Below are 25,417 nucleotides of genomic sequence, written 5' to 3'. Positions count from 1 at the left end.
TTTGGGAGTGCCAGCCTAGGACACGGTCTCGGTGTCTCTGAAAAGCCTCATCTTCTGGTTTCTGAGCGAAATAATAACCAAACCAGGAGATTCTCATAAAGGAAATCAGCAAAGACAACTACTTTTATATGTGCGCTTAAGTATTTAGGTCAGTATTTTTAGAATAAATAGCCGTGGGTTGGTTCCTATCTTTTCACTTCCATTTTTCACACTTCAGCTTCATTTTCCTGAATCTGGTTATACTGAAGCAGGAATTGGGTTTTTCAAAGCGCTCACACCTACCAGCGCGCTGACCTCGCTGGCTCCCGTTTCTCCACCGGCTCCTCTGGCCTTTTCTTCTCCCCTGAGCTATTAGCACAGTTTGGGGGGGGGGGGGGGAGGGGGGGGGGGGGGAACCTGGCCCCCTCTGCCTTAAAGATTTCCCCAGGAGCGGGCGAGGGAAGGGAGGGACGGGCTGCGGGGTGGTCGGCTCTGCAAGGGGGTGGGGAGCTTTGCCGGTCTGAAGTGGGAAGGGGGTGTACGTGGTGCACGGCCGTGGCCCACGACGGATGCATGTACGGCTCCAATCCTGCACCCAATGCCACCCAGTCCCATTCCACACCAGGGAGAGCCCCGGCCGCGAGCTGGGCGTTGCACCCTGCAGCCTGCTATTAAAAGCAAACCATCTAGAAGAGTCCTTCGGAGTGAAAGCAGCTTTTAAGGGAAACATTGGCAGTCTCGTTTGGCTGCAACAGCGCCTGCTTTGCTAACGGCCTCCAAAATTAGAAGAGGCTTAGAAACTTAGGATGGATGTTACTGCAGCAGAGTGGGGAGGGGGGACGAGGGGGAGGCTCAAGCCTGCTCAGCCTCAGCTGTGCTTCCCCAGAAATCAGGATGCTGCTCCACAGCCCATCAATAAAACCTTTTTGGGTTGGTTGTTTGGGTTTTTTTTTTGGGGGGGGGTGGGGTGGGGGGGAAGATAAGATCACCGTGGGAATGGAGCACGGGGAGCAACACCCGGCCGGCACGGAAATCGCGGGCACGCACGTGCGGCTGGAAAAAAGCGGCGATCTCCACCGTGCTAAACACGCTCCACGGGAGCGACGGAGATGTGCCAAAGCCTCTTCATGACTTAGCTCCTAATAAACACGCTGCGAATGGGAAACAAGCCTTCGGCTTTCCCCAGCGTGGGCGAGCAGGGAGCTCACCCCAAGCGATGCTCCATCCCTATGAGCTGGGGGAGGCCCGGGGGGCACGGGGCACTCCTGCCTGCCCTGCATCGCTCCTGGGGGAGTTTATCCCGAAATAAAGCCCTCCTCCTCCCCGGCTCCACAGCCGCTTCACCTCCGAGAGTTATTCACAGATAAACTCCATAAATTTGGGGGACAGCCATTTTATCACTCCTGGCAGCTCTGTGCATTGCCTGCCACAAGGTGAAGCCAAGGGAGCTGGGAAGGGATGGAAAACCAGCTCCCCGGAGAAGCCGGAGCATTGGAGCACCCGGCCAGGACCAGCTCCGGCTCTGGGGCAGCCGGGGCCACGGCCGGCCGAATCCTGCCCCGGCTCTCGCTGCCCGCCTGGGGTTTCTGAGGCTTTGTTAAATGCGGGGAGGCGCGAGAGCAGAAAACCTCCTCCTCTCTGCCTTGCCTCCATGGATGATTTATTTCGACACGCGACTCCAGCCTGTTTTGCTGCATCACTCCAGGCGTTTTATTGCCTCTGGCCTGGGCTGGCGACATCCCCGCACCCAGCCCCGGCTGCCCGGGAGCGGAAAGGAGCCCTCGGCCCCTGCCACGGGGGCTTGTGACGATACCAAAATGCTCCCAAGCCTGGGTGGTTAGGTGGCCTTTCCTGACCTCCTAGAGCAGCTCCCCTTCTCCCAGCCCCTTCCCCGAACCGTCGGTCCATCGCTGCCCGCCGGTCCATCGCTGCCCGCCGCCTCCCGGCCGGGTGCCCATCGTTGGCGAGGACGCCTGTGCTTGTCAACGCGCTGGGACCATTCTGCTGGAATACCGCCTGTAAAAATAAATACATTAAAAAAAAAATTCCATCCTTAATTTTGCCTTGCACTTCCAAAGGCGCACGGGTCTATTCAGTAGCTAACGTCAAGCTCCGACGGCCCCGCGAGCTCCCGAAGCGACGTGGCCGGTACCCGCAGCCGGTGCGCGGGCAGCGCGTCGCTTCGGACGGGCACCGCTGCCGTCCCGGCCGGGCACGGACCCGCGTGGGCTGCATCCCTGCGCGGCACGCTGTGCCCCCAGCCCGTCTGCAGGACTGCCCTCCCACCAGGCACTGCTACCGCTGCTGGCAGTTTGGGTTTCGAATTTTAATTTTGACCAAACTTATCGATTTTTTTCTCATTTCCAGGTTGCTGCCAGCCCGGTATTCCCTTTTCCCATGGGAAAGCCAAACCCCGGGACGTGATGACCGCTGGGGATGCCGGAGATGCCGACGGGGACGACGGGAGAGGGGTTCCCAGCAGACTGGGGCACCGCACGCTCCCCGTACCCCCCCCCAAAACCCAACTCCTCCATTTCCCAGCCTTCCTGGAGCGCAAAGCAGCTGTGGAACGGAGCCGGGTTTGGTGTCTAAAATCGCCCTATCATCTAACGAGGCTTTTTTTTTCCCCCCAGACCGGCTAGCAGGAAAAAAACCCTCCTCGGCTGGGCGAGATTTCCACACCTCAGTGGCGGTGGTGGCGAGCGCTCTGCATGGCTCGCATTCCAATGAACTCGGCGCAGGCGAGCAGGCAGCGGCGGTGGGTGCTGCCACCCATCTCCTCTCCCACCCCGGCCCCCTTCGCCCCGGCGTTGCGCGGAACCGCCGATATTTTTTCGGAAAGAGTCATTTGCCCGCCTCGGGGTTGGGGTTTCTGGGTCCCGCGGGAGCCGCGGCGTTCGGGTTTCCTGTTTACCCGCGCAGCTGTGCCGGCGGTTGGAGGGAGGTCGGCGCGCGTCGGCCGCGATGCCGAAACATCGCCGAAACGTCGCCGTTGCCGTCAACCGGCTCTTTGGCCGGCGCCGAATTCGAGGCCTTCCCCGACGCCGGCTCCTCGGCTGCCGGCTTGCAAAAAAAAAACCCACCCGGCGAAAGGCTTTGGACGGAGGAAGCCAGGAGCGGCAATCTGCTGGTGGATTGCTGGATGTGCATAATTAATTAAATTGCATAATTAATAACGCTGCATTATTTATAAAGGGCCGGGGGATGTCCCCGTCACAACCAAGGGCCGAGTGCCACCCTGACCCGGCAGCGGGGACGCGTGGGTGAAGCAGCACAGGCGAAAGCCCTGCGCTGCCTGCACCCCAAGCCCCCCCCGGGGCACGGTCACGCGTGGGCTCGCACTCCCTTGGGTTACGCTGCTCCCCCCACCTCGCCGGGGCCTTCTGGCGCGGGCAGCACAGGCAGGAGGACGGGCAGGGAAGCCGGGCAGGGCGGCTACCGCGACAGTGGGGCTGCCGGGCCGTGGCCCGTCTCCCGTGGATCGTGTCCCCCCCACCCCCCCTCCCCGGGGCCGCCCCCCCCCCCCCTCTCAGCGCGGCGCCGCTCGGGGCGGGGCGGGGCGCGGAAGGGGCCTCTTGAAACCGCCGCGCTCTGATTGGCGCAGCGCTCGCTCCGCCCCTCCCCCTCCTCCTTTCTCCCCCCCCCCCCTCCCCGCCCTCCTCCTCCTCCTCCTCCTCCTCCTCCTCCTCCGTAGGGGCCCGGGGGTGCCGAAGGGCTCCGTCCCCCCGCCCCCCGGCCCTGGCCCCGTTCGGCGGGCTGGGCCGCAGCCGCCGGAAGGCCGCGCCTGTGCGCCGGGGCGGGGCGGGGCGCTGCGCTCAGCCGGGGCGGCCGCGGGCACCGCGGGAGGGGGGGGGGGCGGCGGGGCCCGCAGCGCGGCCGCTCGGAGCAACGGCGCCCCCTGGCGGCGCGCGGTGGCGCGGTCGGCGCCGGTACCGCACGGACTCCCCGGGTCCTGTGTCCCCCCCCCCGGGTCCTGTGTCCCCCCCCTCCGGTCCTCTGCCCCCCCCCCCGGGTCCTGTGTCCCTTCCCGGGTCCTGTGTTTCTCGCCCCCCCCCCCCCCCCCCCGCGTGTCCCTGTCCCCATGTGCCCCCCCCTCGGTGTCTTGTGCCCCTGTACCCTCCCCCCCCCCCTCCGGGGGGGCGTCCCTGTCGCCGGGCACCCCCCCAGGATGTCCCGTGGACCCCTGGGGTGTCCCCGTCCCCACGGACCCCCAGGCCCGTGGCTGTCCTCACGTACCCCCTGGGTGCCCCTGTCCCCAGGGTCCCTGCCCTTGGGGGACCCCCAGGGCTGTCCTCGTCCTCGTGGACCCCCCCCCCCACACACACCCCCCCCCACGCAATCCCTGCCCACCCAGGCCACCAGCAGCAGGGCTGTTCCCTTGGGACCTCCCAAACCTTCTCCAGAAGGTCCTGCTTCACGCCGGGGAGCCCCCGGTGCACCCCATCACGGCCCGACGCTGCGCTGGTGCCCCGTGTCACCCGCCGTCCCGTTCGCCCACCAGCGTTCAAACAAAACCCACGCTTGCTCTGGGCTTTAAGGTCTGAATTAAACCCAAAATAAACCCCACGGCGAGCCAGAGCCCGGCTTAGCCTAACAGCACGCAGCCTCCCTCCTCCTCTCCGTCGCGGGGCGGGCGAGGCGGCCTTAGGAAATTAAGTAAATACCAACGGAGGAGTCGAAAAATAGGTTACCTTGTAATTGAATTTTTTTTTTTTTTTTTTTTTTTTTTTTTTTTGCCTGCAGCTAAAGAAAAATTAGCCTTCCTGCTATCTTGTGCAGCCTGTGTGTTTGAGAACTTAGCGGGGTGTGTAATAGCTGAAAGGGTGGTGTGACAGCTCCTTGGCCCAGCCTTTTCAACTGCCTTACTTCTGAGCTCCGCTTTTCTGGTTTTCCCCCCCCCCTCTTTCCCCTGCCTTTAAGCTCCAAGTGCTGCCAGGGAAATCTAGAGCTTTGACAGCTCGGAAGAGCCAAGAACAGGACTCCTGGCGGAGCGATGTGGCCCCGATCCCGTGCCAGGAGCCGGGGCAGAGCCCCCCCTCGGAGGGAGACCCCAGCTCGTGGGGTACCATCGCCCCGTCCCATCGCCCCGTCCTAAAAGCGGGTGCTGCTGCAGCCGCCGTGGGGTAGCAGAGGCCGTTGGGGTGGGAGGGTGGTTCAGGGCACAGCACCCCAAGTGACCGTCCCCGAGCGGCGGGGGTAGCTGTCGTCCCCTTTTTGGGGGGGTTGTGGGACCCCCGGGCGGGCAGCGCGGCCGCGGCGTGGCTCTCCTCCCCGACGCTGCAGCGGTTCCTGATGCAGCAAGATGACATGAGGGGTTGATTTATGAAACTGGTACTTTAGGATCATTTTTTTTTCCCCCTTTTCCGTAATGAGCCGTTTGCATAGCGGTCCCTGCCGTGCTGCCCTCCCTTCTTCCAGTCGGTACACAAGTTTTTTGGGGGAATTTCCCAGGGAGAAGAGACCTACAACCCAACCTTGGGTACCGCACCATCATCCTGCCGAGGGGGATCCATGCTTGCCTCCCCTCCCGGAGCCAGGGATGCCTCGAACACCAGCCTCCCACCCCTGCCACCCACTCGGGGCGTGGGATCGCCCGCACAAACCCTCGGGTGACGGGTGCATCCCACGGCGGGGAGCGGGGTCCCTGCTAGGGGCACACGGAGCAGCCTGGGGCACCCCAAAAGCACTTCCAAGCTCCTGGCATTGTGGTTCTCCCCCACCAGCAGCGAGTCAAGGACCGGGGGTGTCGCTCCCGGTTGCTCGGCTCGGTCTCCACCAGCCCCGTCCCTGGTGCAGGTCTCAATTTTGGCTTTGCGGGGCTGCTGGGGTCAGCCAGGGCTGCACAGGTACCGCCTCGGCGCTCGCCAGCATCCCCTTAATAGCTGAGAAAATCTACATTTCAGCAAAGATCTGACTCACGCCGCAGCCCCTTTCTCCCGCTGTCGAGCGCCTGAGCAATTTATCCTTCCAACTACTCCAAGAAGTGATGAAACCAATAGGTCACTTTTTTTTTTCTTTTTTTTTTTTTTTTTTGCTCAGCAGTAATTAATGGTTTAATTAACACTCATGACATCCAATTCCCATTGCTTTGCATGAGCAGCCTCCGCTGCTGGGGCCTCTTTGCAAACTCTCCAGTAACTGGGGGTGGAAAGGGTTAGCCGGGGAGCCGGTGGGAGCTGCCGGCTGGAGGCCGCCCATCTGGCCACGATTTCTTCCGAGGCTGGAAACTTCTCCTCCTCCCGAGCAGCAGTGGCGTTTCCAACACGTTTCGCAGCCTGCTTTGCTTTTGCACGGGCTTGTTTACAGTGCGGCGGCTTTTACGGCCGAGGGAAGAAACCGGGCGCCATGAGCGTGCGCTACGCACGGCCCTCGTTATTTACTCTTAACGATTTTCCAGTATTTTAACACCAGTCCCCGAGAAATTGTAGTTGTCCCAAGGAGAATAGCTGCTTGTAACCGGTTGCTAATTACAAGTATGAATGTCAATTAATTCATTTAGCTAATTATCCACTCTCTGAGCATCACGCACCAAAGAACTGTAAAAGACAGGCATATGGCGATGGATCAGAAGGAAGACGCTGGCGCCTGCGTGCGCTCGCTGGGCGACCGGGGCCGGGAACGCGCTTGCCGGGTGTGCCGGCGCGCCGGGGTGAAGGGATGCAGGCAGCGTGAGAGCCGGGGGGATACGGCCACCGCAAGCCGCAATTACAGCGTTGTGCTAATTGGGCCTGGAAAACATCAACCCTCTCCTTGCAACTTTTGTTCGGAGGCTTGAGCGTGGGTCAAGCATCTGAAGTGTTTCCAATTGTGCTGCTCCCTCTGACTCAGAGGAGGGGGAAGAATCATTTTCCCTGCGTGGAGCAAACCTCTTGATCGTAATCTGGTTGCAGAAACAAACGGTCCTAAGGAGGGAGGGGGAGATCCCTGATCAGCCTCCAGGCTAAAGGTGGGGAGATCTCGCTCGTTGCAGGAGCCTTACAGGGCACCTTGGGCTGCTGCAAGCAGGTAGAAAACCTTCTTGGTGAAAAAGCATCTTATTTGCTGCCCCCCCCCCCCCCCCCGAAAGAAAATCTTTTAAAGCAAATGTTCTTTTCTGAAAGGAGCGGAGTTAATCACATCTGGGTGTGCAGAGTTACTCGTAAGGCATGGAAGAGGTTGTGGGGGGGGAGAGCAGAGCAGATGCCCCATCCCCGCTCTCGGAAAGCCGATGAAGAACTGCAGATTTTATACTAACAGCTAAGCCGCGAATGCTCCGAGGGGTTAAACTCCTCGGTCAAAGTGGGGCAACAATCTTCTTCTGGAGGGAATCTCCATCACCATGCTCGGATCAATCACCCGCTGCGGCGCTGCCTCCTCCATCCCCCAAAGGCTCCTAACCTTCGGGGGGCAAGCGTCACCCCGGGCTGGGCCACCAGCTCCATCCCTGGCCTGCCCCAGCCTTCGCAGAGGTAGCCGGTGCTAGGGTTCTGAGAAGCATTTCCCCATGTCCAGCCTAAAATTCGGGTCGCTGAGGCCCCAAAGCCGCAGGGGCAGCACCCACCCCATCAGATACCGGTGCTCGGTACCCGCCACAAGCGTTTACTCTGTTCCAGTCCTTCATTATTCTTATTTACCAAAAAAAGTGAGGCCTTATTTCCCGTTGAATTTGTTTAATTATTTCACCGCTGGCTTTCCAACGGCAAAGCTTGCGCTGCCTGTGCCTGCGAGGAGCTTTGATCAAACTCTTGTACGTCAATTACCAAGATTCACTTATAAAAGCGCGTAAATTAAATACAAATAGAACAACATCTCCCCCAAACCCGATAGGCTGTATCATTAGTGTGGTGACACGGCAATTTGCATTTTATTTCCTTGTTATTAAAAAAAAAAATAAATTTATTTTAAGCCCTGTTAGAAGTACTTCAAAGGCAGCAGGGCCAGGCAGCGGCTGTGCGGATCGGAGTGGCTCCGGAGAAGTTTGCGGAGCCTTTCCTGGCAGGCGAGCCCCGCGTCGGTGCCTGCTGTTCTGGGGAAAAATAACAAATATTTTCAGGCAGGTGGGAGAAGAGCCCGGTGCCGTCGGTACGGAGCAGCCGGGCACCCCCGGTGTCCCTCGCTGGGGCGATGGGGGGTAGAAGAAGGGGTGATGCGCGGGGCCGGGGAGGGAACCCAGGACCCCATCTCAGGGGCTGCTCGCTGGGGAAAAATGGAAGGAAACGGGCAGCGCGTTCCTCCGCAGAGCCGTTGGCAGCGTGCCGGCGCTTTCCCCGGCTCTACCGCCGTCCCGGCGCGTTCGTTCCTGCGACGGGAGCGCCCGGAGCCACCCTCCGGAGCGCCGGCCATTTTCCGGGCAGGAGCAGATCGGCTCAAGCGCTACCTTAAGAAAAGTTATGCGTGACTATATTTAAGGAAGCGGGAGGGGGGTGTGCGCTGGCCCCGTCCCAGGGCCCTGCGCCAGCACCTGGCCTCGACGCCGGCCGCGCGCGCAGGTGTCCGGACGCTTCTCCTCCGAGCCAGCCGTCGCCTCGTCGCCGCCTGCAAATGCTCAGCTTCTTCTGGCTGAGGTGAGGCTCGCCGAGGGGCTGGGGGCTAATGGGGGCAAGGAGGGGGAATGGGAATACACCCCAGGACCGGGTGAACGGGAACCGGCGTCCGGCGTCGCTGCGGAGACTTCCACGCCCGGCGCCGCAGCGGTGGCTTGTCGTGGCTTGCGTCGGCACCGGGCGGCTCTGCCCCGGGGTGGGGGGAATGTGGGGTGAAAGCCGTTTGTGGCCCCCCTCCCCGGCTCTCGGGGGTGATGCCCTCTTGCCCTCGCAGCCCAAGGTGACGAGGCGCCCGCCGGCTGCAGCGGGGACAGTGGGTGACAGCCGGCAACATCAACCCCTGCCCAGGTCTTTCTGGGTGTGCCGGGAGGGATGCCGGGGGCATTTGGCTTGAATCAGAGTTTTTTCGCTTAAAAGCGGAGGGGCAGATATTTGGGAAGTGTGGGCACGGGGCTGCCGGGAATGCCAGCGTCGTGGGAAGGGCAGAGGGATGCGCCGGGGCTGGCTGGGGCGGCACGGGTGGCCGGATGGCGTGGGTGGCATGACACCGTGGTGGTCTCTGCCCAAATGGTCTCAAATGCGGTGGTCTCCACCGTGGTGGTCGCGACCATGATGACCACCACGGTCGAGACCACCGTGGTAGTCTCCACCCCGCTGGTCTCAACCATGGTGACCACCACGGTCGAGACCATGAGGGTGGAGACCGCTGCACCGTCACGGTCTCCGCTGTGGTGTTCTCCACCGTGGTGGTCTCAACTACGGTGGTCTGGACTGCGGCGATCTCCGCTATGGTGGTCTCCAACTTGGTGGGCACAACTGTGGTTGTCTTGACCGTGGTGGTCTTGATGCTACGGCAGTCTCCTCCCCGGCAAAGCCGTGGGCGGCAGGGCAAAGGTTCCTGGGCTGGGCGATGCTGTTGGGTGACCCCACACCGGTGAATTTTGGCCCTGGTGGTGTTTGCAGCTGTAACGGGGTGATGTGCAGCTTCGCTCTCCCCCTGGGCTGGAGGCAGCAGTGTCAGGGGACCTTTGTCCCCCGGGATGGTCCCTGGGGGCACTTTACCCCTGTGCCGGCAAACCGGCACCAGCCTTCCCGGGAGCCTCCTGAAAGCCGCGGAGAGCTGCTGACCAGGGGCATGGATGGGGCTTGGGGCTGCAGGCACGGCCAGGGCTGGGGATGCTTCACCCAGCGTTGGAGTGAGCGGTGTAGAGGGACGTGAAGGGTCTGGAGGCATCCCTGGTGCGCTCACCCTGAGCGAAGGTTTCCCATGGGTGCTGGATGTAAAACCCCTTGTACGGGGAGTCATCCTTGCGGCCCCCCCGCTGCCTTAGGGCCTCGGTTTGCACTTTCCTGGCCCCACGCCTTGCTTTGTTCCATGAAACCCTAGGGAAAGCATGACGTCTGGTCCCAAAAATACAACTCAGAGGGTGCCCTGGACTTTCTTCTGGGCTGACTGCACTCCTGGGGTCCCACCGAGACCTACCACAGGGAGCTGCCACGTCTCTTCGCCGTGCCATCACCCGGTGATTCGGTCCCTCTCGTCCCAGCGGGGCCACCGTGCCGACGGCCCCGCGAAGGAGCCGGCACCCCGCACACGAGCAAGCCCTGCGGGTCTTGTCCCGGGGATCCCGCTCCATCCCGGCTGGCATGGGGTGATGGACCTGAGCCGGGCTGGGCATCTCTGCCGCCGCTTGCCGGTGAGGGTCCCGCTGGACGAAACCTGCCCGTCCCATCCCTGGGAGCACCGGGGCTTTGCCGCTGCCGGCAGTGGGACTGGCGGGCCGGGTCTCGGGGGAAGGAGAGCCCTCGCTGCCCTGTCGAGATGGCAGAATTTCCCAAAGTAGGTCAGGTTAATTTTTTAACGCGTGCAGATTTGCTTGTTACCATGGATATTGCTCAATTATACACCAATAATCCCCCATGAGAACTTCATTGTCGCCACTTTCTTCCTCCCCATCTCCCTGCCTTTTTTCTTTAAATATTCCCAGGGAGGAGTAAGGATGCGCTGAGGGGCTGAGGCAGGGGTAGGAGACCAGAGCCAGGCGAGGGAAAAGGGGGCTTAGGCACTTGGGAGGTGGCGGTGGGATTGCTCTGGAAAGCAGGCAGGGGCTGCTCGAGGTGTGGGGCTGCCCCGATCTGCCCAGAACCCCCCCCAGCCCAGCACCCGGGACCCCCAACCAGGCTTCACCCTCATCCCTCCCTCCCATCCACTGCTTGGGGGTGGCTAAAGCAAACAGCCCGCTTCCAGCAGCCTTAAGGATTTGGGGGAACAACCGCTCTCCTGCATCCCCCCCGCCTGGCAGCATCCTGAGGGCTGCGGGACCCGAGAGGGTTTTGTGACGGAGGCTCCCCCGGGCTGGTGGTCCCCCAGCGCTTTTCCAAGAGGCCAGCACCCAATTCAGCAGCAGAGACCTTCCCCGGAGCTTGTGGGTGCTTTGGTGCTGTGGGACACCCTCCCTGCCAGGGTATAGGAGAGCAGTGGGGTGCCATGGGGTCCCTCTCCCCCAGTATTTGTGGAGCCATTGGGGTGTCTCCCCCTCCGCGCCATCCCCCCAATTTGCTCTGCGAGCTCCTTATGCCTTCGGCAGCGCAGGAAGCGAGCGTGGCAGGAGGCAAGAAAAATACTCTGCTGGAAGGGTTTTTTTTCAAATGCAAACTTTTTTTTTTTTTTTTTTTTTTTTTGGGTAGAAGTGGGTCACTCGAGGGGTGACAGAGTAAGAGCATCATCGCCTGGGTACTGCATCCCGTTGCCATGGTGACCTGAGGGCTGCATCAGTCAACAGCTTTAAAAATGTGACAGTTGAGTGAGGCTGAAGATTTTAATGAGGACAGACACTTGCTCGCTTAGTTTCAATAACCGAATACTCTATAAATACCCACCGGCTGAATGGTTCTGAGTCTCTGGAGCGTGTTTGCAACGTGTGGCCGGGGCGCTCCCCTTCCCCGGGCAGACCCCTGCGCTCCAGGGTGGGAGCGTGGGCTGGGGCCGTCTTGGAATTAGTCGGGGGGGGGGGGGGGGGGATAAATACAAAGCAAACGGCTCTTTTTTTACCCCCTCCTGATAACCCAACCCGGGGGATAAAGTGACACGATTGCAGAGCCAGGAGCAGATTTGGGTTTCCGAGGTACGTGCCGTGCAATCCCCCAACGCTGGCTCTTGCGAAGGGCTGACAGCGCTGGAGGCGAATCTGCCGCTTTCACTTTTTTGTCCCCGTGCCAAAATCGGCCGGTCCTGTGCCTCGGGGAAGGAGCTGCCGCCTCCGGCAGCCCGGTTGGACTCGCGTGGGAGCGGGATGTTATGCTGGGACAGCTGAGGACAACACCGAGAGCCCGTCGGTGTTGTGTTTAAAAGCAAACTGTAAATAGAAAGCCTCTTCCACTTCTTTTTGCGGCATCTCCCACGCCGACTTTCCTTGCGATGCCACCACCGTGTCCAGCCGGGACCCGGTCGCAGTGCACGTGGCCGGGGAGCCCGGCGGGCACCCAAGGGCACCCAGTGCCCTTGGGGGATGCCAGAGCTTCACAGGCAGAGGGGCCGGTGCAGGGTGCGGCGGCGTTGCCGGCGACAGGCGCTTCCCATTTGCTGCCCCCGGTACCACCCGCACGCCGTGCGAGTCCTGCCCGCTGCCAAAAATACGCTCTCGGCTGTCTTGTGACCGCGGCGGTGTCACCGTGCTGGCCAGGGAAGCTTCAAGACGCAGCCCTCTGTCACATGTAGGAACATGGAAAGTATTGACACAGCGTCACCGGCCGAGGGATCGGCCGCGGCACCGCGCCCTGGGCTCGGTCCAGCACCCCAGAATAGCTGCAACTCTTTCCATCGCAGCTCGTGAGCGCTGGCCCTGACCCCCAAGGAATGGCAGGTGCGAGCCCCTGGGTCTGCCCTTCTCCGTTTCGGCTCCGGCAGCCCCCCTGATAGGTGCCGGCCCCGGTGGCATAGGGAGGGACGTCGGCGCGGGGACAAAGCACGACAACCCGCCACGCAGGCAGACGGCGGCTCTGCGGCACCCACCACGCACGCCACTTCGTCCCCGCCGGGGGACAGCCACGGGTGTCCCGCACCCCCCGGCTCTGCCGGTCCTGCCGTAACCGGAGCCACTCTTCTCCTTTTCCAGGTGTCTCTTAAAAATGGTCAAGGAGAATATTGTAGTCCCTGAAGAGATCTTGAGCTTCTGTTGCAATGGCCTCCAGGTACCCCCCGCCCGTGCCGTGCAACTAACCCCGGGGTCGTGTTGGCAGCTACTAACCACGGCTGTGCCGGGCGGATGCCAACCCGTGCCGGGAGGCGCTCTCTGCCCCGCACCGGCTCCGGTTGCACCCGCTCCCCACGCGTTCCCCGTCAGCATCCCCGGCCTTTTGCTGGCTACCGCAGGGTCAGGGCTGTTCCCACAAGGTGCCGGCTTTTTCCCTAAAAATGTAGAAACGGCAAGCGCCGGGAAAATGAGCCGCGAGAGCTCCGGCCAGGCTGGCTGCTCGCTTTGCAGCAGGCGGCTTTGGAGGTCTTTGCGTTGCTGGCTCGTACCCCAGAGCCTGCCGGCTTCCCGAAATAGCTCCGTGGTACTCGTGTAGGCACCTCGGCACGTTGGGAAACAGCCCGGGAGGTTCGCAAAGGGGTTTGGAGCCCGCTGGAGGGGCTCCAGCAGCCGGGGCTCCGTCTCGCTGCGGGATGGGGGGGCCCTTTGCCGTAGGCTTGGCTTGCCGTGTTCACCGCCGTCCCTGCTCAGCCAAGGTTTGTGCTGTTCCTGGGATGTCGTGTACCAGTAGCTATGGAAACAGAGGTTAGACCCGCTAGAGAAAAATGCTATTCTGAGAGGCAGTGAGCTCAGGGTAGTCGGGAAAGCTTCATTTTCGGCATAAAGCCATCTTTAAAAGAAGCCGGGCAAAGCAAAGGGCAAAGAAGCTGCTGCGCCGGGCCTCTGGCAACAAGTGCTGTAAACGGGAGCCACAGTGGGAGCAGAAAGCGGAAGGAAGGGCTGTAACAAAGTCCAGACGGCTCCTCGTGTCTCCTCAATTACTCACCGGGCTAAGCGAGTTCACCCCTTGTGTAACACGGCTCACTTGACGTCTAATCAGCTATTTTTTTCTTGCCGGCACAGTCGCAATACCAGCCTCTCTCTCCCAACCCGCCTCCCGCCGGGGCGAGAGGCAGGGGCGGCTCCGTGCCCGGCAAACTGCAAAGCCGACAAGGAACATATTTGACTGCGCAAACAACCCCAAACCGAGGATGATTTCCCCTCCCTCTGCTTGTACCGGACAGGAAAAACTGCTTTTGGTGTTTCCTTTGGTGGAGGGGGGTGTTGGAGGAAGGTGTGGAGCATCGCTGCGTGCCCAGCCCCGGGCACGAGACCTGGGAGCGCAAAACCGCCCTTTGCTGCGGCACCCTAAAAATGAAGCTGTCGGGGGAGCAGGCTTCCTTCCCAGAGAATTGGTTAACTTTGGGAGGGGGTTTTGCACGGTTTTTGGGAGGAAGCGGCCGGGTTGGGTGACAAATGGCCTTGGAAACCCGCAGCGATCACCAATGGAGCTCTTTTCAGAGGGATATTTTTTTTTTTTCCTTTCGGCTGAGGGCATCACGGCTTTGGCGATGGGTTGGGCGGGTTTCGGTGGTGCCCGGGGCTGTGCGGGGCTGGGGGTCCTGCTGGCTCTGCGTGGGGAAAGGGGCTGCATGGGTCATCATTTTCTCAGGGGATTTTTCTCCCGTTTGGGTAAATGGAGCTCTCATCCTCCATAGGGTTCGACCTCTCCGCCGCGTGCCCGGGAGCCAGGGGAGCGGGAAGAAGCTCCGGGAGCCATGGCGAGCCCCTCGCCCACCGGCAACCCCACCGAGGTGCAGATGAGCCAACTGGTGCTGCCCTGCCACACCAACCACCGCGGCGAGCTCAGCACCGGCCAGCTGCTCAAGTGGATCGACACGGCCGCCTGCCTCTCCGGTAAGCCATCGTCTCCCACCGGAGCCATCATCCTGCCGGGCCGGGAGGGAAGGGACCCGGCAGTGTCGCCAGGAGTTAGCTCATCGGCGGCGTGCCCGGCGGTCCAGTGTCGCCCCTTGGAGCTGACGCCAGCTGGGGACCCGCGTCATGCCATTTTGCTGAGTAATTAGAGAGTGAACGGGAGCAGGATGAGAGGGGGAGGAGACGTGCACTGTAGCACGCGCGCTTGCTTGGGGACAGATCAAAATCGACTTCTGCTTCTTCCAAAATGCTGTCCTTTTCCTTGCCTGGTGCGCAGGGCACGGCGAGACCCGGCTGGTGATGTCCCCGGCATCCCGGCAGCGGTCAAAGAGCTCTGCCGGCTGGGGCTGAGCTCTTCTGCTCAGCGAGAAGCTCACCCTGCCAAGCGCACCGTGGGTCGCTGAGCACGGGGAAAGGAAAACGGGTGCAATATTGCAGTTTGATGGGGTTCCCAGGGCAATTTTGCAGTTTGAGGTTCCCGGAGCCCCAAGGGAAAGCCAGACCGGCGGGGCAGCTTTAAAATATTTGCTGTGTACGGGGAGATGGTATCAGCCGTCGGTGCATCCCCGCAGCGGCTGAAAGCATGGAGGGAAGGCAAACAGCAGAGCAACACGCCTCCAGTTCCAACACGCCCTCCAAACCCTTAAAACATCTGCGAACCCCCTCTGCTATGGGGTGGAGAAACCCCAAACCCCACTCTCGTCCCCTGCAAACGCGGCAGATGGGCACAGGCAGGCAAAGGGACACTAGCCAAGCTTTCACCGGTGCCACCAGCCCCGAGGCAGCGGCCGCGGGGCAGAGGAGCATCCACGCTCTTCGCACGCTCGGCGTGTTGCTGCAGGTTGCTGATGCAGTTTGTTTTTCCTTTCCAGCCGAGAGACACGCCGGCTGCCCATGCGTCACGGCTTCCATGGATGATATCTATTTTGAGCATACCATTAGGTAAATACTCCGCTTTCTAGCGGGGCATGCGCGGGGGAGGCAGATGGGTTTTTCCCCGTCTGCCGGGTGCAACGTGGACAGTGGGGCTGGAGCCAGGACAGGGAACAGCGTGTTTCGGAGGGGAGGAGATGCGGTGGCAGTGCCAGGCTCGCAGGGCAGCCAGGGATTGAGGCTCCAGCTCCGCTGTAGGGCTGCGGACTGACTGTCTGCTCTGATTTATCTGCTCTCTGGTCGCCTGGGGAGCTCCTGCTGGGTTGGCTTCCCGGTATTTCCCCCGACCCCAGCTCCTCCCTGGCTTTGTTCGAGAAACAGCTCTGACTTAGTGCTCTGGAAAACTTAAATCTTGCAAATCGTGCCTCTGTAGCAGCCGCGTGGGTGGCTGGCGTGCGGCGGAGCTCACCCACCCACCAGGTGCTGGGGGGAGCGGGACCTCCCTGCACATCGCTTTGGGAGATGCACCAGGCTGGGCTTTGCCTGGCCAAAAAAATCCCCTCCAAAGCTTGTCCCGGCATCCCTTTGGGCACTGCCCCAGCAGAGGCGCCCACCCCGACGGGCACAGCCCCCGGACTGCCACGTCGCAGGGAACAACATAAGCATTCCCACCAGGCGTAGGTCTTACGTACCCAAGGTGGTCTTCTCCCTTACCGCCCCCGGTAAACCCAGGTGCTGCCACTCAGAGCCCCCAAACCCCCCCGTGCGGGGGGATGCCTGTCCGTTCACCCCCTGGGTACCATCTCAGGGGGCTCGGCGGGTGTTTTGGTGCAGGGTTTTGGCACGCTTACGAAGGTGCCCGCAGGGTCCGATGGCAGAGGTGCCTGCGTGCCGGCAGAGGGGTTTTTGGCACCCCCGTCCCCTGGGGTCCTGCTGGCTGAAGGCTGGCCCGGCCAGGCAAGCCGTGCCGTATAGGATCCATGCAGCTCCCCACCATGCAGGTCTGCCCACTGAGGACAGAGACCAGTGCGGGCACGCAGGGCTGGCATCGGGGTCCCAGGCCTTTGGCTGATGTGTTTGGTGCCAGGAATTCCGACTCGCCCTTGGGTGTCACCGTCATCCCTAGGAAACGTTAAACTCCCACTTTCTCGTTCTCATGTCGGATGTCGCGGTTCTGGTGGGTCAGCAAGCCCCTGGCAGAGGCAGGGGTGCCGCCATGGGGGTCTGCGCCCTTGCTCCGAGCGGGCTCAGCGGGTGCCGTGCCCGGCACCGCGCAGCTCCAGCTCCTGGGGGAGCTTTGCCCGGGAAGCTTTTCCCCTGTGGGTTTTGGGAATGGGAGGATGAACCCAAGCCCCGCTCCCGAGAGTTAAATCAAGCCCTGCAAGGCACTCGCCCCTCCGCGGGGGTGAGCCAGGCACCGCTCCAAGGGGTCAGGGAATTTGTGCCGCTCCTGGCTCGGATCCCACTTGCTGTGGTCCAGCTTAATGCTCCGAGCGAGGGGCCTGGCAGGGATTTCCCACAGAGCTGTTTGTTTGAAGGCAGAAGAGCTTTGGGCGGCGTTGGCCGTCTGCTCTCCTCTTTCCCCGGGTGTTTGTGCTTTCTGCCGCCCTCCCACCGCAAGGGAGAGGCAGGGAGGAGCTGTAGGTGCTTGGAGGCTCAGGGGAGACCCCCAGAACATCACTGACTTCAAAACTCACCGGCTGGCCATCAGATGGTCGCCATCCCTCAGCCCTGCCGCTTGGAAGTGCAGCCTCCCGGGAGGATTGCACGTACCCTTGAGCCAGGGTTCGTGTGGGTTTTAAGGAACCGGCTTGTACCGTTTGATAAGGAAAGAGACAACAAAGTATTTTCGGGTGGTACTATAGACAGCCGGGGCTGCCAACGCACCTGCCCGGACCCCCGCCTTTGCATGCCCCTCGCCACAAACCCAGGCGGAGCATCCTTGCGACCACTTCCATCGCCTCTAACCCTCTCCTCTGTCTTGCTTTTTCTTTTCGCACCAGCCAGCCGTATATAAACCCTCCTGGGCAGCGGGACGGGAGGAACGGTGTCTGGTACGGACGTTTGCAAGCCCTAGAGCAGCCGGCCTAACGCAGCGCTGCCGTGAGTTGGGAGCATTAACCCCACTGACGTGGCGTGGCATGGCCTGGGAGGTGCACGGAGGCTGCTCACGTAACCCCGCTAACGTTTCAGCGTGCCATGGCGGGCACAGGGTTGCCACTGGGCCCGGGGTCCGTGCCGGAGGCACCGTCCCAGCCTCGTGCCGCCCCTGCTCCAGCCAGAGCCAACGTGCAAAGCCTGTCGAGTAGCTGAGAGGATTACGGTCGTTTGAAGCCAGAAGTTGTGGCAGGGGGCAAGGAGGAAGTTACGGTGCCGAAGCACAAGCTGACTCTTCCTCAATTTTGGTTTTGAGCCCTCTGTGGTACAAACCTGCGGTGGCAGTTGGAGGGTGTGTTCTTACACTGCGTTTTTCTAGCACTGGTCTCTTTTAGGGGATGAGGAATACTCCGGAATTAATAACGCACTCGGTAAAGATTCTGCTGGTGTCACCAATAAGCTGCATCTGCTCATTTGGTCAGTACCAGTCTGAAGTAGGTTAGGCTGCAGAGCTGAAGCTGTCTGTGTGTTTACTCTGAAGCCTACTGAAGGCCCAGAGGCGAGCACCTGGACTCTGCGAACAGCAGTTTGCTGCCAGCAGATGTTTCATGTGAGATATGGTGCAAAACGCCCCTGGCCGGATCCCGCCTCCTGCTGTCTCCCAGTCTCCCAAGGTGTCCAACGCTGGGAGGCCCTGGAGAGGAGGAGGGATGGGAGCAGTCGAGGTGCTTCTGCTGCCGCCGCCGCCACCGGCGGAGGGCCTTTGGGGAGGCCCCACGGGTGCCCCTGTTGGGCAGGACAGCGCACGCGAGGCTGGAGGAGCCGTTTGCTCTGGCAGGAGCTTGCATGCCCGCATGGCGGGGGGTGCCAAGCAAGCCTCGGGCACCTCTGCACCCCTCAGGTGTCCCGGCAGCACCCCAGACCTGGGGACCTGTTTGCGCGCAGCTGCTCGGGGGTGACATCTCACCGTCGGGCTGGACGCCCATGGGCTGCCACGGCTGGGGGTGGCCGTCCCCACGTCCTGCCGGCCATCCCAGCACGTCCCCACTGTCCCAGGCAGCTGCTACCACAGCGGGCAGCGATCCGGAATGCCGCAGCGGCTCGGCGTGGAGGTGCTCAGCGCCGGCGCGTGTGCCGGATAACCACGATAACCCCCGCGCGCTTTCTCCTCTTTCTGTTTTTCAGCGTCGGGCAAGTTGTCAACATCAAAGCCAAAGTGAACCGAGCCTTTAACTCCAGCATGGAGGTTGGTGTGCCTCCCCCCTGCCTTCACCCCCACCCCTGCCCCTCTCCCCCCTCGCCCGTCCAGCCCTCTGCGCCCCGTCCCCGGTGCGAAATACCCAAATCCTCCCGCGGCTCCCAGCTTTCATCCCTCGTGTCAATCCCTTCCCGCTGGGTCTGGCCGGGGTGGGGGATACTCGGTGGGATGCGGGTCCCCGGGGAGCAGAGCCGGCTCTCAGGGGTGCTGTGCCCTCTCCCAGGTGGGCATCCAGGTGAGCTACGAGGACCTGTGCAGCGGGAAGCACTGCAGCATCTGCAAGGCGTACGCCACTTTCGTGGCGCAGGGCCCCTCCGGCAGCAAGGTGAGCGGCGGCCGGCGGCCGCGGGGGTCTCGGTCGGCCCCGGCGTGGAGGCAGCGAGGAAACGGCCTCTTTGGGGAGAGAAGAGTTGGGCTGGGCCCGGCTTGCCATCACGGCACGTGCTGGCGCTTCGTGGCTACCTGCACACTTTTGGGTTGGTGATGCCTTATGCCGTGCGTGTCGGGGTGGCTCGGTGGGGTGCTGGGCTCTGGGCATGGAGGGCACCCACCCGCTGCTGCCGTCCCCTCCTCTGTGCCCGGAGTAATCCAGTCATTTTCCCTCTGGCCCCTCCGTGAGCAGCTATAATATAATCTAGAAGGAGCGCGGCTGGCTCCGACACACGTACGGTGGGACGTACGGTTCTACCGGAGCACATGCCGGCACCCAAAGGAGCCCTGCCTTCTCCCGCAGCGGGATTTCACCCTGTCCGTGTCCCCTTTGCAGGTGAAACTGAAGCCGCTGACCCCGCAGACGGAGGAGGAGAAGATAGAGCACAGCATCGCCGCCGAGCGCCGCCGCATGCGGCTGGTCCACAAGGAAACCCTCAAGGACCTCCTCACCCGCAGCCCCCGTGAAACCGGTACCGTGTCCCGCAGCCCGGGTTTCCAGTCCCAAAATAGCCCCGACGCCCACCGGTTGACATCCTCCTTCCTCGGTGGGATGCTGGGGAGGGGAAGAGTGGTAACCTTGTTCTCCTCCGCCGCGGCAGAGCTGGAGACGCGGGACGGCAGCGCGGCGGTGCCGGCGGAGAAGACGCGGGTGGAGAGCGTGGAGCTGGTGCTGCCCCCGCACGCCAACCATCAGGGCAACACCTTCGGTGGGCAGATCATGGCCTGGATGGAGAATGTGGCCACCATCGCAGCCAGGTGACCCGACGGGGATTCAAGGGAGGGAGGGGGACGGCGTGCCCGGAGGGGACACGCTGCCAGAGCAGCGTCCAGCGGGGTCGGACCACAGCCGGGTTGGAGGGACCCTCCAAAGGGATGGTCCCCAGCACGTCACCCCTTGGGCGATGCCGTCCAGGGAGTCCCACGGGCGCGTGGAGCTGGAGGACCCCAGGGAAGGGTTCACACTCACCCCGGTCTGCTTATTGTCCCTTCTCACGGCTGGTTTTGGCAATTGAAATCCAGGGGTGACATTTTTGGGGGTCTCCTCGGCTCTCACTGGGTTGGGGAGGGTGTGTGGGGCTGCCGGGGTGTGGGGCCATGTCCAGGGGGGCTAACGCCTATCCCTCCCCCCCCCCCACCAGCCGACTGTGCCATGCCCACCCCACGCTGCGGGCCATCGAGATGTTCCACTTTCGGGGACCATCGCAAGTCGGGGACCGCCTGGTGCTCAAAGCCATCGTCAACAACGCCTTCAAAAACAGGTGGGTGCTGGTGGCGGGGGTCCCCATCCCACCCTCCCGGCGGCTCTTACCCCTTTTTCTCTCCCCTCTCCCCCTCAGCATGGAGGTGGGGGTCTGCGCCGAGGCGTACGGCCAGGAGATGTCCGTCAGCCGAAGGCACATCAACAGCGCGTTCATGACCTTCGTGGTGCTGGACCAGGAGGGCCGACCCTGCACCCTGCCCATGGTGGCACCCGAACCGGGGGTAAGGATGGGCCGGGCTGGCTTCTCCCCGCCACGGTGGCACGGGACCCCCGGGAATCCCACTTAGCCCTGAATGGCTCTTGGATTCATGGCAAAACAAATGCAGTTTTACGATGACGGAAATCAAATTGCTCGATAGCAAGTGAATTAAATTGATTGCTCGGTATAACTAATAATAAAATAAACCACTTGCCCGTGCAGAGATGGAGATGTATTAGCCGTGCAAGGCTTAACAGAATATTACCGGCAAGTTTGAGCTCATCTTTTCTCTAATTTAGGGGAAAGAATGCAAATCTTTTATGTTGTTTTCACCTTTCAAAGCACCCTGATCCATCACTTGCTCAGATCCAAATATTTAAGAAAACCTGTCAGGATAGCACGGCGGCAAAGCAAACGCTCGCACGTCTCGGGGTGCATTGTAGTAGGAGTGAGCGATGGCATTGCCTTCCCCTTGGCTGATCTGTGCCCACCTACCTGATTTTTTTTATGCCTTAAACCTAGGAATCTTCTCCTACCCTGCAGGAGAGCATCTCATGACCAGAGCTGGGCTCCCTGAAACTGCTTTTCTGCCTGCTTTGAAGCACTGCGCTATTGCTTTCTTTGAAATAAGCTGCTTTTTTTGGTTTTTATTTCCTGGGAGGGGACATTTGCACATGCTAGGGGATGCGATTTGTGTTTCAGCGGCTGTTTGCAGGTCTGCAGCCTCAGCGAGGGTTTTTTCCTAATGTGCCAGTGCCTGTCGCTTGGTCACAGCACGGTGGCAATGCCGAAATAGCTCACAATTAATCACTTACCGCCGCTGCCAGCATAGCTGGGGCAGCAGCCCAGAGGCTTCACCTTCCAGCCCGTCCCTGCTGAACGTTTTGCCTGCTCCCAGGAAGATATCTGGCATTTTTTTCCCCCTCCTTCCTTTTCCTATTAACCCGATGCACTTTTCTCATTTATCAGGATGGAGTGAGGAGGTACAGGGAAGCCAGCGCTAGGAAAAAAATTCGGCTGGACCGGTGAGCGGAAAAAGCAAGTGGGATGCGGGGATGGAGGAGGGAGAAGGGGGGGGGCGGGGCTCGGCACTGGGATACAGGGACAGTCTGTGGGTGGTTTGTGTCCCACCGTAAGGGAAATTGTTCCTTTCCCGCAGAAAATACGTCGTCTCCTGCAAACAGACCGAGGTGCCGCTCTCCGTGCCCTGGGACCAAAGCAACAAGGTAGGGTGCTGCCCCGCGGGAGTCGCTGCCTCCTGCCCCCCCCCCGTTCCCACCCCTGACGTGTTGCCCCTGCCCCAGGTTTATCTGAGCTACAACAACGTCTCTGCGCTGAAGACGCTCGTAGCCAAAGCCAACTGGGCGCTCGCCAGGGAAAAGGAAAAGGTACGAAACCCTGCCCCTTCCCCGCCACGCTGCTTCTCGCCCCCCCAAAACCTGGGCAACCCAGGGGGGGGCTCGGCGGCGGTGAACGCGTCCCAGCCCCTCGCCCTGTGCTCCCCAAGGTGAGGATGTACACGCTGGAGGAGGACAAGTTCCTCTCCTTTCGCATCGAGATGTCGGTCCGCATCGCCGCCGGCCGAGCCTTCTCCCTGCTCTCCGACCTGCGGCGCCGGCACGAGTGGGACAGCCACTACGCGTGAGTGCTGCGGGGTTTCCCAGGGACACCCAGCCCCCTCCAAAAATCACAACCCTAAATTTAAGGCTCGTCACTGAACGCCCCTTTGGGCTTTCCTGGGAGCGAGCGTGTTGGCCTGGAGCCGTTGTCGCTCCTAGAGACCTTTCACCATGTGGCCCTGTCCTGGCTCTGCCTGGGCTGATGGCTGCACTTTGCTGCAGAAAACATCTATTTTGGGTCCCCCAAAATATTTTGGGTACGGTGGTGGGCTGTAAATGTGTAAGCCCCCTGACTTGGAGGCCACAGCGGGGTTTTTTTGACCGGTCCCCTCCCGCCTCGCAGGAGCGCCGAGCTCGTCCAGCAAGTAGATAATGACGACGTGATCTACCACGTGGTGAGCCAGACGCTCAGCCACGAGAACAAGCCGCAGGACTTCGTCATCCTGGCGTCCCGACGGAAACCCTGCAGCAAGGGGTAACCCGTCCCCGTCCTCGAACCCCCTGCTCCCTGCCAGCCGGGCTGCGCCGGCTCATCGGGCTCTCTCTCCTCCCCAGGGACCCCTACGTGGTGGCCTTTCGGTCGGTGACGCTGCCCACCCACCCCGCCAGCGCCAACTTCACGCGGGGGGAGACGCTTTGCTCCGGCTTCTGCATTTGGCCGGAGTCGGAGGAGACGAGCAAGGTGGGATGCTGCGGCCGGGTTGTGGGGCCGTGCCGCCCACGCTCCGTCGGGGAGGCTCTTCCATCCCCACGTGCCCCTACTAACCATCTCCTGTGCCTCGCAGGTGGCTTACTACAACCAGGCTACGCCGGGGTACCTCAACTACGTCACCACCAACGTGGCGGGACTGTCCTCCAACTTCTGCGCCACCTTCGAAGCCTGTGAGAAGTTCCTGCTGAAGAACAAGGAGGACCTGATCGTGCGGCTGCAGGATCTCTAGAGCCACGGCACCCCTGCTGACAGACGGACAGACAGACGAGGTGGCACCTTGGTGGTGGAAGGGGACACGGGGTGGTGGCACCCAGACCCTGCCTCCCCTGGGGGCTTTGGCCCAAATGAGGTCCCAGGGGCTGGGGATCACTCTACTGCCTCACCCCTTGCACTGATGTGTCATGTCTTTTCTTCTTCCTTTTTTTTTTTTTAAATTTTATTTAGAAATTTTATAAGCTGATGTACAGGACTTGGTTTTCTAGTTCACTTAATGCTACTTGAATCTTTATATGATCTAAAGTCTTCCTAACCAACCCTGATTTTTTTTTTTTTTTTTTTTTTTTTTTTTTTACTATTTCTTTATGGGGGAAACTGGTTCCCTTCAATGCAGCAAAGGGAGAGAGGGGGCAGTGATGTGGGGAGGGTGCCGTATCCCTCCCCGGTGCAGCCGTGGCCGGTGGAGCATCTCCCCCCGCGGCTGCCTGGTGCTGCTCCTCTTCCCAGGTGAGGCAGGCAAACAGCTCCTGCTCCCGCCGGGCTGAAATCCCACCTCACAGGGCTGCGGAAAGAAGGAGTGGCAATAAAAATGCATTAAAAGAAAAAAAAAATAAATCTGTATCTGCTCTGGGTGAGTGTCCGCTCCAGGGGTTTGCTGTGCAGCTGCCTGGCCGGCGAGCGTGGGGTGGGGGTCCCGCACCCGCAGCCCACCCCGGGCAGGTGCCGTTTCCCTGGGTGAGCAGGGGGGACGGGGCTGCTCAGGGTCGCCCACCCCAAGAGCTGCTGCCCGGGGCTCAGGGGGACGCGGGGGTCCTTTGAGGCAGGACTGCGTGCCGCAGGAAGGAGGGTGTCAGCCAGCGCTCCCCGCGAGCGGCTTCGGGGACCGCCCGGTGGCATTGCCACCACGGCAGGGGCGGCGCGGGCTGGTGCAGAGCCGTAAACCCCCAACTGCCTCAGCGGTGCCGAAAAAGCAAAGAAAAGCCAAAGCCAAACCTTGTTTCCCTACGTCTGAGCAAGGCTGAGGAGGACATGGCGAGTAGGTGCGGGCAGATGCTGAAACCCAGAGTGTCCAAGGCTTCGATACCCATCCCTAATTGCCCCCAGCACTAATGACCTGAGAAGTCCACAACAACAGAAAATGGGGTTAGGGCCATTTCAAAGAGCTCGCTGCCAACCTGCTTCTCCCGAAAGGCAGCACGGGTGATGGTGGGGGTGCTACTCATCAGTCACCCCCCAGGTGACGTCTGCCCTCAGCCACAGGCCAGTTTACAGCCACCTCCCAGGCTTTCCTGGGTCACGTAGCCAGAGGTTTTCCGATGGCACTGGGGTTTCTTCTTATTTCTTCCAGAAATAAGCACAGGGTCTTTTGCAGGCACGCCAAGGTGTTTTCTCCCTCTCTGCAACACCCAGTCTCTAGAAAGGTGCTTTGCTACCCAAATTCCCCACCCGGTTTATAAGCGGAAGGAGCTGTCTGCCCCTCTCCCGTGGGCACCGGCCAGCAGCTCCCACTCCTGGAGCTGGCTGTGGCCATGAACTCGTAATCTCTGCCCTATCTCCGATCATAAACATCTCCGTGCAAGGCCTGGCACGGCGCTGCCCCGACCTCCCCCTGCTGCGCTATCACTACAAGATAAAGCCGTCTCAAGCTGAACATGGTACAAAACATTCAATTTTTATAGAGCCCTGTTATCTCCCGAAACTCGGAGCAATCCTGCCTTTTTATCACCGGGATGTGAGCCATCCTTTCTACTTATCGTTAGAAATTGCTGCTGCTTGATTAGGTGGAGGGAATGATGTATTCGCCCGAACGTTAAACTTTAACTGACCTCTCCCTCTCCTTAAGTATTGTGCTTTTTCCCACCGCGAGGCCGCGGTCAGCCCTCACCCCGGCCTGGCTGGGTCCCTGGGGATGCGGGATGATGGAGCGGGAGCGACTCGGGGGCAATGGGAAATGGACGGGAGCACAACAGAGAGCTGCAAGGGTGTGAAGCGTGTTGTGTTTTATGTGCAGGTGGGAAAAAATTGCAGCCCTGCAGCATCTTCTGCTGGAGGGAATGATGGGGGAATGGTAGACAGCAGGACGGGGCGATTTGGAGCATCCCTGGAGCATCCATTTCCAACCACCTTGTCCCACAGCCAGCTCCCAGGGGAAGAAGGACCCGCTGGCGGGTGCATTGGCGCCTGTTGAGAGCAAGCAGCCTGCTCTTACCAGCCTTCCCCAGAGCCCCCCCCATTTGCCCTCCCCAACAAATGACCCGGTCTAGGGCCAATTTAGCAATCAATCACTATTTTTCTTTT

The 25,417-nt window shown here is 61.0% G+C and overlaps 1 protein-coding gene and 1 long non-coding RNA gene across 6 annotated transcripts; one reads left to right on the top strand and one right to left on the bottom strand.

Moving 5' to 3' along the window:
* Positions 1 to 959: 959 nt before the first annotated feature.
* LOC126042320 (uncharacterized) lies at positions 960 to 4,555 on the bottom strand. Its single transcript, XR_007507106.1, has 3 exons — positions 4,374 to 4,555; positions 2,662 to 3,117; positions 960 to 1,995 (listed from the first exon to the last, which is right to left on the bottom strand). It is a non-coding gene; the product is annotated as an uncharacterized LOC126042320 (long non-coding RNA).
* Positions 4,556 to 8,342: 3,787 nt separating this feature from the next.
* On the top strand, positions 8,343 to 23,713 carry ACOT11 (acyl-CoA thioesterase 11). Of its 5 annotated transcripts, XM_049809184.1 has the most exons (18): positions 8,343 to 8,522; positions 12,617 to 12,692; positions 14,233 to 14,431; positions 15,325 to 15,394; positions 17,329 to 17,379; positions 18,608 to 18,668; positions 18,904 to 19,005; positions 19,447 to 19,582; positions 19,712 to 19,868; positions 20,252 to 20,371; positions 20,450 to 20,594; positions 21,542 to 21,597; positions 21,732 to 21,798; positions 21,877 to 21,960; positions 22,080 to 22,213; positions 22,535 to 22,666; positions 22,747 to 22,873; positions 22,977 to 23,713. In XM_049809184.1, the coding sequence occupies exons 1-18, from the start codon at positions 8,500 to 8,502 to the stop codon at positions 23,130 to 23,132; spliced, it is 1,896 nt and encodes a 631-aa protein (XP_049665141.1). In that variant the 5' UTR covers positions 8,343 to 8,499; the 3' UTR covers positions 23,133 to 23,713. The 5 variants fall into 5 exon arrangements, with proteins under 5 accessions (XP_049665141.1, XP_049665145.1, XP_049665143.1 ...); XM_049809188.1 differs by lacking the exon at positions 12,617 to 12,692 and having other exon boundaries at positions 8,345 to 8,522; XM_049809186.1 differs by lacking the exon at positions 17,329 to 17,379 and having other exon boundaries at positions 8,345 to 8,522.
* Positions 23,714 to 25,417: the final 1,704 nt, after the last annotated feature.

This window comes from Accipiter gentilis, chromosome 8 (assembly GCF_929443795.1).
Source record: "Accipiter gentilis chromosome 8, bAccGen1.1, whole genome shotgun sequence".
NCBI classification, from domain to species: domain Eukaryota; kingdom Metazoa; phylum Chordata; class Aves; order Accipitriformes; family Accipitridae; genus Astur; species Astur gentilis.
Note: the sequence above shows the minus strand (reverse complement) of the source record. Positions and strands in the feature narration are given on the sequence as shown.

Coding starts and splice junctions, on each gene's coding strand:
- ACOT11 (XM_049809184.1), top strand. CDS start 8,500: ATGCTCAGCTTCTTCTGGCTGAG. Junction 12,693..14,232: donor TCTGTTGCAATGGCCTCCAG/GTACCCCCCGCC, acceptor CATCCTCCATAG/GGTTCGACCTCTCCGCCGCG. Junction 22,214..22,534: donor GAGTGGGACAGCCACTACGC/GTGAGTGCTGCG, acceptor CCCGCCTCGCAG/GAGCGCCGAGCTCGTCCAGC.